We start from the raw sequence: 9,930 nt of genomic DNA, 5'->3' as shown, positions 1-9,930 counted from the left end.
GCCGTGGCGTCACCGCCTCACCGTATCACGAAAACTCAAAAGCTCCGCAATTTAACATGGCACAAGGGTGTAGTTGACACTGACCAAAGATGAAGCTTTGTCGTAGGGCTGCATTTAACAAGGCATAGGTAGCGCTCTAGAGCCATTTCCCAGTGCTCATATGTAAAACCATTAAAATACAAAATTTTTCACCAGACCTGGCATGTGTGCAAAATTTCATGAGTTTTTGAGCATGTTTTGGCCCTCAAAAAGGCCCTTGTTTTGCCTGAAGAATAATAATAATAATAATAATAATAATAATAATAATAATAATAATAATAATAATAATAATAAGAAGAAGAAGAAGAAGAAACGGAGCAGATACAATAGGGCCTTCGCACTCTCGGTGCTCGGGCCCTAATAAACAGACAACTGGGCCTTACCAGCAGAAGGGACCAAAAAGAAAACCACACAAAAGACCCCCCACTACAGTCTATTCACCCGGTGCTTTACAACAAAGGAAGTGTTGAAAACGACCCACCATCTGAGGTCCCACGGCCGCCGGCAGATCCTCAGTTCACTGAAATAAAAGCACAAGGCATAGGAAAAGGGAAATGGGCATTTCAAAAATGGATACATTTGAAAACTGTGCTTTCACATCACAGTGTGGACAGCGAAAAGGGAGACTTTCTAAAATGATGACGCATGTTAGTCATATGATGCAGTCATGTGACCAATTAAACTAAGATAGTGGAGGGCATTATACAGCAGTCTTTTTGTTTCCTCTCAATTCTGACAACCCTATTAAAGATAAATATCAGTCTATAGATGCTCCAGATATCTTTTCTTAAAATTCTTTAACTCTCACTCGCTTTTGCAACTTTGTACTTTTGTGTTGTTCACAGACACAACTCCACCTCATTGTTAGTCCATTTAAAAAACCACAACATTTTAAAGAGCCGGAAAGTGAATAAGTGAACGAAAACACCATTCTCAAATCTATCCAGGATAGTGTGGATGTAGCCATATTACTGTGTTCAGTAATATTTACTGAACACAGGCATCTTCTTATATCTTTTCTGCTGTGAATGTCCCTGCTGTCCACACTTACATTTCAATATCAGGCTCTAAAATGTACAAATGGCTCTGAGAAGATTACATTTCCCATCAATAATGTTTCTACTACATTTACAGTGTGTTTTCATGTCTTCTGAAACAGAAGGTGGAGAAGGTGGAGCTTACAAAGAGTAAATGCTGATATAGAAGGACAGTTGTGTTTTCATGAAGCTATTTAGATAACCATTAATTGTATTGCTGGGTTTTAAAAAAATGTTTCATTTGACTGATTTAATTAATTAATTTGTTTTTCAGACTGAGTCACTGTTACCTCTCAAAGAGAAGCTGTGATGCTCTGTCCTCAGTTCTCAACTCACACTCCTCCTATCTGAAAGATCTGGACCTGAGTAACAATAACCTGCAGGATTCAGGCATGAAGCTTCTGTCTGCTGCACTGCGGAGTCCACATTGTGTACTGGAAACTCTCAGGTCAGCATCCAAACGTTGCCACTGCTGATCATTTAAAGTCCGAATGATATTATTCTATAAACAACCAAGCTTTCTGGAATTTGCAAGTGAGTATGTTTGTGAAGGTTCTCAGTCATTCAGGTCATCGTAGTCTAAGGAGCCTTGAAAGAAAGGCTTCTGGACTTGTCTGTGAAGGTTCTCAGTCATCCAGGTCATCGTAGTCAAAGGAGCTTGCAAAGAAAAGTGTCTGGACTTCTTTAAGTTACTTGAAGACGTTTCACCTCTCATCCGAGAAGCTTCTTCAGTTCTAAGGTCAAATGGTGGAGAGTCCCAGATATAAACCTAGTGGGAGTATCCCCCCACAGAGGGACAAAAGGACCCCCTGATGATCCTCTAATCGCCTGAGCCAAGGTGTGAAATTGGGTGTGGGTCCCAATCAGCCAGAGTTTCGGGTGCGTTCATTGTGAAACCTGGCCCCACCTTATCATGCGAATTCCTGGACTTCTTTAAGTTGCTTGAAGACGTTTCACCTCTCATCCGAGAAGCTTCTTCACTTCTAAGGTCAAATGGCGGTGGGGGCCAGATTTAAACCCAGCGGGAGTAACCCCCCAAAGAGGGACAAAAGGACTCCCTGATGATCGTCTACCTAATCACATGAGCCAAGGTGTGAAAACGGGTGTGGGTCACAATCAGCCAGGGTTTCAGGTGAGCACATTGTGAAACCTGGCCCCACCCTATCATGCGATTTCCTGAGGTCAGATGGCCCAGGATTTGAGTGGGCGTTAAGGCGTCTGGGAAGTGAACTCAAAACTGGATTATAGATGGCAGACAGTTCGTGTCGTAAGCCACCGCCTCTGTTCAAAGGTGGTCGCTCACAGTGGACATAAATGGCTTCTTTCACTCTTTCAAACCATCTGTCCTCTCTGTCCAAAATGTGAACACTGGCATCCTCGAAAGAGTGTCCTTTGTCCTTTAGATGCAGATGGACTGCTGCTGCTCCATTGAAAGAGGAGTGTTTGTGACAAAAGAATTTCCCTTGGGATAAATACAGTTCATCTTATCTTATCTTATCTTATCTTATCTTATCTTATCTTAAAATGCCCTTAACAATCAGGGTTATCCTGTTGATCAAAGTCCATCACTGAGTTTGTAAAAACACATTTGTCAATCATTATCTTTGGTATATAAGGAAAATGACAACATTTAATCATATTTCCTCATCACCCTCTTTTGTCTGACCATTTGAATCCCATTTGAATTTCCAATAAAGGTTAGGGTTAGGGTTACCAAACTCCACAGAGTTTGGTAAAAATAATGACAATAGATGTTTGTGTGAAAGTGCGGGAAGAAAATTTGTGTGTGATGTTCTTTCAGTGTAGCACTCTGTAGACGGTCCCTGAGCACTGGTCTCACAGCCAGCTGCACATGACGACTAGTGTTGTTAGTCCAGGTCAGAAGATGACTCGTTGAACTGAAAATGAGCTTGTAGTTTGTCTGTTTTAATAATGTGACTGGAAAAAGGTGTGGTTGGACTTCGAATATTCCTTTCCAACTTCACCTTTAAAAGTGAAGCTATGAGGCTTCTGGAATGTAAAACAAATTTTTTCAAGTCTTTTTCATATTTGTATGATAAAAGTACAACTTTAATGTCAAACATTCAGAGTTTTTTCTCTTGTTGTGTTTGTTTGAAGCTGCTTCCTGCTGGCTTCAGCTGTTTTAAGTTTCCATTTTCTAAACTTCTACATTCTGAACCTTCTTCAGCTCTTAGTGGATTGTGAAACACTGAATGATTTCAAGCACACACTTTGTCTAATAAAATTACATCTTTCATTCTTTATACAGATTGGGGAGCTGTGGGTTGTCAGACATCAGCTGTGATTATCTGGCAGCAGCGCTAAAGTACAACCCCTACCTTATGAGACTCCTGGACCTGAGCTTCAACAAGCTGCGGGATTTAGGAGTGAAGCATCTGTGTGTTCTTCTGGAGAATCCACGATGTCGATTTGGAACTCTGAGGTCAGTCACCATGCTTTACTTGTGCTGCGATGAATATGATGTGAAAGTTGTCCCGACACTGCCGATCATAGGTCCACAGAGCCTTATACAGGAAGTCTTGTTCCATTCTTTGTAGAACTTTTTATCTCTGATCCTCTAAGTCTTACTCAGTAGTTAATGCAGAGTTCTGGGCTGATATGGGTGAGGGGACTCAGGCAGCCTGATAGACTGTCCAGATGTCCATGGCTTCCCTGCTTGTCCTGATACAAATAAACATAAGTAGCCTTTTTTGAATTTTTTGTGGAGGAATAAAACCCATTACATTGAAACATCTCAGCTTGTGAAGGAATACAATAAAGGTGGTTCAAAACTCCAGAATTAGAATTTATGGTTGGCACCCTTAGAATTACAGTAAATGGTTAAAATCTGAGATAATGAGATATACCCACAACTTCTCCCCATAATTAAACCTTATGGGATCATAGGGTAATTACACTCAAGGGTTAGGGGTCTTATGGGTTATGGGTTGTCTTATGTGAGTGTGTTCAATTTACGTTTCCCCCTGCCTTGTCAGTTGTGATTTCCCCTAGGTGTGTTCCCTTCCTGTCTCTCATCCCTTGATTACTGCCTCAGTAATGGTAAATGGTAAATGGACTGGGTCTTATATAGCACTTTTCTATTCTTCTGAGCACTCAAAGCGCCTTACACAACTTGTGCATTCACCCATTCACACCCATTCGCACAAGCACATTGTTCTAGGTGCTTTCTAAGTAACATTCACACACATTCATACTCCGATGGATGCATCGGAGAGCAATTTGGGGTTAATATCTTGCCCAAGGATATTTGGCATGCAGACTGGGGGAAGCCAGGAATCGAACCACCAACCTTCCGATCAGTAGATGACCTGCTCTACCGCCTGAGCGGTAGAGCAGGTCATCTACAGCTGTAGCTGTAAACTTCTACATCTGAACCTTCTTCAGCTCTGAACAGATTATGAAATACAGGGAGTGCAGAATTATTAGGCAAATGAGTATTTTGTCCACTTCATCCTCTTCATGCATGTTGTCTTACTCCAAGCTGTATAGGCTCGAAAGCCTACTACCAATTAAGCATATTAGGTGATGTGCATCTCTGTAATGAGAGGGGGGGGGGCTAATGACATCAACACCCTATATCAGGTGTGCATAATTATTAGGCAACGTCCTTTCCTTTGGCAAAATGGGTCACAAGAAGGACTTGACAGGCTCAGAAAAGTCAAAAATAGTGAGATATCTTGCAGAGGGATGCAGCAGTCTCAAAATTGCAAAGCTTCTGAAGCGTGATCATCGAACAATCAAGCGTTTCATTCAAAATAGTCAACAGGGTCAAAAGAAGCGTGTGGAAAAACCAAGGCGCAAAATAACTGCCCATGAACTGAGAAAAGTCAAGCGTGCAGCTGCCAAGATGCCACTTGCCACCAGTTTGGCCATATTTCAGAGCTGCAACATCACTGGAGTGCCCAAAAGCACAAGGTGTGTAATACTCCGAGACATGGCCAAGGTAAGAAAGGCTGAAAGACGACCACCACTGAACAAGACACACAAGCTGAAACGTCAAGACTGGGCCAAGAAATATCTCAAGACTGGTTTTTCTAAGGTTTTATGGACTGATGAAATGAGAGTGAGTCTTGATGGGCCAGATGGATGGGCCCGTGGCTGGATTGGTAAAGGGCAGAGAGCTCCAGTCCGACTCAGACGCCAGCAAGGTGGAGGTGGAGTACTGGTTTGGGCTGGTATCATCAAAGATGAGCTTGTGGGGCCTTTTCGGGTTGAGGATGGAGTCAAGCTCAACTCCCAGTCCTACTGCCAGTTTCTGGAAGACACCTTCTTCAAGCAGTGGTACAGGAAGAAGTCTGCATCCTTCAAGAAAAACATGATTTCCATGCAGGACAATGCTCCATCACACGCGTCCAAGTACTCCACAGCGTGGCTGGCAAGAAAGGGTATAAAAGAAGAAAAACTAATGACATGGCCTCCTTGTTCACCTGATCTGAACCCCATTGAGAACCTGTGGTCCATCATCAAATGTGAGATTTACAAGGAGGGAAAACAGTACACCTCTCTGAACAGTGTCTGGGAGGCTGTGGTTGCTGCTGCACGCAATGTTGATGGTGAACAGATCAAAACACTGACAGAATCCATGGATGGCAGGCTTTTGAGTGTCCTTGCAAAGAAAGGTGGCTATATTGGTCGCTGATTTGTTTTTTGTTTTGTTTTTGAATGTCAGAAATGTATATTTGTGAATGTGGAGATGTTATATTGGTGTCACTGGTAAAGATAAATAATTGAAATGGGTATACATTTGTTTTTTGTTAAGTTGCCTAATAATTATGCACAGTAATAGTCACCTGCACACACAGATATCCCCCTAAAATAGCTAAAACTAAAAACAAACTAAAAACTACTTCCAAAAACATTCAGCTTTGATATTAATGAGTTTTTTGGGTTCACTGAGAACATGGTTGTTGTTCAATAATAAAACTATTCCTCAAAAATACAACTTGCCTAATAATTCTGCACTCCCTGTACTGAATGACTGACTTCAAGCACACACTTTGTCTAAAAAACTTAAATCTTTCCTTCTTTATACAGATTGATGAGCTGTGGTTTGTCAGACATCAGCTGTGATTATCTGGCAGCAGCGCTGAAGTCCAACCCCTCTCATCTAAGAGAGCTGGACCTGAGTGAGAACAATGAGCTGCGGGATTCAGGAGTGAAGCATCTGTGTGGTTTTCTGGAGAGACCAGGATGTGGACTTGAAACTCTGAGGTCAGTCAGCATGTTTTAGTTGTGCTGAGATGAATATGATGTGAAAGTTGTGCTGACACTAAACTGCAGACATCAGGCTGATATTATACTGACCCACACTGAGGATCTTCATGGTAAAGTCTGTTTTCTTCTTCTCTGGTTTAGTCCATTGACTGCAGCAGAACAATGTTCACATTTCAAACCTTCAAAGAACAAGAAAAATCCTCCACTGGATAATTCACTGCGAAACTCTAAAACTCTTCATTCCACCTTAAAGTCTGAGTGACACTGAAATCCAAACCAAAATGGCAATTTGCTTTACAAACAGCAGTCCAACGCAAACATACACACATCATCCAAAACACAATCCAAAATCCAAATCTCCTCCAATGCCAGCATGAATGATGGGAAAAGAGAAGGAGGAGCACTCTGACATTCAGGGTTAGAAAGAGTTTCATAAGGCAGACTGTGAAGATGAAAGCTGCATTAGATAGCTTACATAACTTAATGAATGAGTGGACATAAGTGGACAGAGATCATCTGAAGCACTTCAAAGGCTTTAAATCATCACACTTCTCTTTATTCTTTATCAACTCTGTTAGATTCTCTCAGTTTTCTGTGGAATGAAGTTAACAGCAGGCTAATAATATGCTGACCAATAAGTTTCTATTAAATGTTGTAATTTGTATATTAAAAAGTGCCGGTGCTTTGGCTTAGCACAGCTCAGCTTACAGTTAGAATACATCTGCTGGATGTGATTACCATGTCATACTGTAGTTATCTACCAAACTGCTAACTGGGGAATTTCAGGCCACAAATCCATCCATCCATCCATCCATCCATTCGCGTCTGCTTATCCTTTTCAGGGTCGCGGGGGGCGCTGGAGCCTATCCCAGCTGTCACAGGGCGAGAGGCGGGGTACACCCTGGACAGGTCGCCAGTCTGTCGCAGGGCCAACACACAGGGACAGACAACCATTCGCACTCACATTCACTCGCACATTCACACCTAGTGGCAATGTGGATTATCCAATTAACCTATCCCCACAAGCTGCATGTCTTTGGACGGTGGGAGGAAGCCGGAGTACCCGGAGAGAACCCACGCAAACACGGGGAGAACATGCAAACTCCACACAGAAAGACCCCGGCCTGATGGTGGAACTGAACTCAGGACCTTCTTGCTGTGCGGCAACAGTGCTAACCACCGTGCCACCGTGCTGCCTAGAGCCTGTGCTCTAGCTGTCATCGGGCAAGAGGCGTGGTCCACCTGCACAGGTGAGCAGTCCATCACAGGGCCAACAGAGAGAGACAGAGAAGCACTCTCTCAAATCCACACCTACAGCCAATTTAGAAGCACCAATGAACCTAAGCAGCATTTCATTGGACTTACGGGGAACATCAAACCTCCAAAGAAAGGCCCAGCTGACCAACAAGCTTTAACCTACAACCTTCTTGCTTTGCCACTTTTCGCCATTTCAGCCCAAATCCTGCATCTTCCTGTTTTTGACTACAGACCAGATACACTAGCACTTTCTCACCAGACACTGCCACCTAGTGGAGGAAGTCTTAGTTCCATTTGAAGCTTCAGATTACAGTTAGTTCCTTTCAAAAGAGGTGGAGGTGGTGGGGCCACAGCACCATCATCACTGAATGCCATAGGACACTTAACCTTTGTTTCCATATGCTGGGAACTTCCTGTTGTTCCAAGGAGGAGTGGAACATGTGTAAAAATCGCCCAGTCAGTTTCAGACAATCTCGGGTCAAGTCTAGAACAACTGTGTGCCCAGTTTGAACTCTCTTCAGTGCTGTGACCTGACAGACCCAGAGCAGCCAACACATCACATTTAGAAGCTCCCTAGATGGAGCCACAACACATGTCCAACACTTAGTCTGTCTTGTGGGACCGACTGGAAGAAATAATTTAAGGACTTAGTCACAGAACAGAGATTCAAAACTCCAAAATCCAACTGGCTGCATTGGGGCATATGGTCCGAAAACTCTGCACAGTTTCTTGTTTGAAGCTGTTTCCTGCTGGCTTCAGCTGTTTGGAGTTTCCATTTTATTACACTTCTACATTCTGAACCTTCTTCAGCTCTGAACAGATTATGAAACACTGAATGATTTCAAGCTCACACTTTGTCTAATAAACTTACATCTTTCATTCTTTATACAGATTGTGGAACTGTGGTTTGTCAAAGATAAGCTGTGATTATCTGGCAGCAGCGCTAAAGTCCAACCCCTCCCATCTGAGAGAGCTGGACCTGAGAGGAAACAACCTGAAGGATCCAGACGTGAAGCAGCTGTGTGATCTTAAGGAGAGTCCAGACTACAGATTGGAGACTCTGAGGTCAGTAGAGTGTTGGAGTGAGTGGGTGGTGCTGTCAGCAGTATTGTACTAAACACAGTCAGTATGAAACTAAGATGCAGTGTTTCCTGTAAAGCTGCAGCTTCTCAGTGAAGCTGTGGGAGGAGAATGGTGACAGGCTTCAGGATTGGACACAAACACTTCCTGTTTCTGCCTTTTGTGACTTTCATGGTCACTATAGTAACAGGTCAGAAAAAGCAGCACGCAGACGAATGACTGCATTAATTTCCGAATTTAAGGCAGTGAAGAACACGGTCTGTAGGTGAGGAAGAGTTTAGTGAGAGCAGATGTTTGGCTGGTATTCCTCCAGTTAACAGCTGGAACTGTCCATCTGGATTGTTGGGGTTCCTACAGAGCTCAGAGTGGACACACCAAGGTTATTCTAATGAATGAAAGTCCAAACTAAAACTAGGAGTCAAAAACATTTTCATCAACTTCAATAAAAATCCAAAGATTAGAAAAAGTGAAGCAACAATGAGTCCTAGTACAGTCCCAGCACTGAAGTCCCTGCTGCCCTTTATACTGGATGTGCTGCATCACTGACTGACAGCTGATGAAGAGTCTCTGGAAACACTTGTTTAGTTCCTCTGCTCTTCCTTCTTCTCTCTGCAGGTGGAACTGGTTGTAAATAGGATGGTGTGTGTGCTGAAAGAGGATGAGCTGTGTCCTGATGATCCAGATAGGATGAAGCAGCAGCAGCTTGTGTGTAGAGACGCTCTGACTGGGCCATGTTACTGGGAGGTGGAGAGGAGAGCTTCATCCAGCAGTGACTGACAGAGGAATGAAGTGCAGATGACTGTCAGTGCTGCAGAGTGAACTGCTCTGAGAACAGCTCCACTGTCAGACACAATGTAGAGTCCAGCATCATCCCTGTGTGTCCCTCTGGATCTGACAGAGGATCATCAGTGTATCTGGACTGCTCTGCTGCTGCTCTGTCCTTCTACAGTCTCTGCACAGTCTCTGTCTCACTCTGGCTTCAGACCCTCCTGGATCAAACTCACCTGGAAAGGCTTTCAAACCCTTTTGAATAATAAACATCATGTTTTTATAACATAAATATCATGTTTTCATGGATATGTGCAGTTTGAGCCTTAGTGGATGAATCAGTGCTTAATTTTTAATGTGGCTACTAATGATCAATAAATGTGTTGACTGGAATCAAATGAATGACTTGGACTTTATCTGTTCCTGCTTTTCTCTCTTGTGGATCTGATCCAGACCTTTTGCCGCCTTTAAAGCAGCCTCAGAAATACCTGGAAACACGGATTGGAGAAGTGAG

At 43.1% G+C, this 9,930-nt stretch overlaps 1 protein-coding gene across 1 annotated transcript; it reads left to right on the top strand.

Annotated features, from left to right (window-relative positions):
* The first annotated feature begins 359 nt into the window (after positions 1-359).
* On the top strand, positions 360-9,437 carry LOC120742397 (NACHT, LRR and PYD domains-containing protein 1-like). The gene is made up of 4 exons (XM_040045691.1): positions 360-1,524; positions 3,346-3,519; positions 8,460-8,633; positions 9,264-9,437. Exons 1-4 carry the CDS (start codon positions 1,469-1,471, stop codon positions 9,277-9,279), a joined length of 420 nt encoding a protein of 139 aa, XP_039901625.1. The 5' UTR covers positions 360-1,468; the 3' UTR covers positions 9,280-9,437.
* The last annotated feature ends 493 nt before the right edge of the window (positions 9,438-9,930 follow it).

The sequence above is a fragment of the Simochromis diagramma genome, unplaced genomic scaffold (genome assembly GCF_900408965.1).
Source record: "Simochromis diagramma unplaced genomic scaffold, fSimDia1.1 OVJJ01000709.1, whole genome shotgun sequence".
Taxonomy (NCBI): domain Eukaryota; kingdom Metazoa; phylum Chordata; class Actinopteri; order Cichliformes; family Cichlidae; genus Simochromis; species Simochromis diagramma.
The sequence above is the reverse complement of the archived record's forward strand: the minus strand, read 5'-3'. Positions and strand labels throughout refer to the sequence as shown.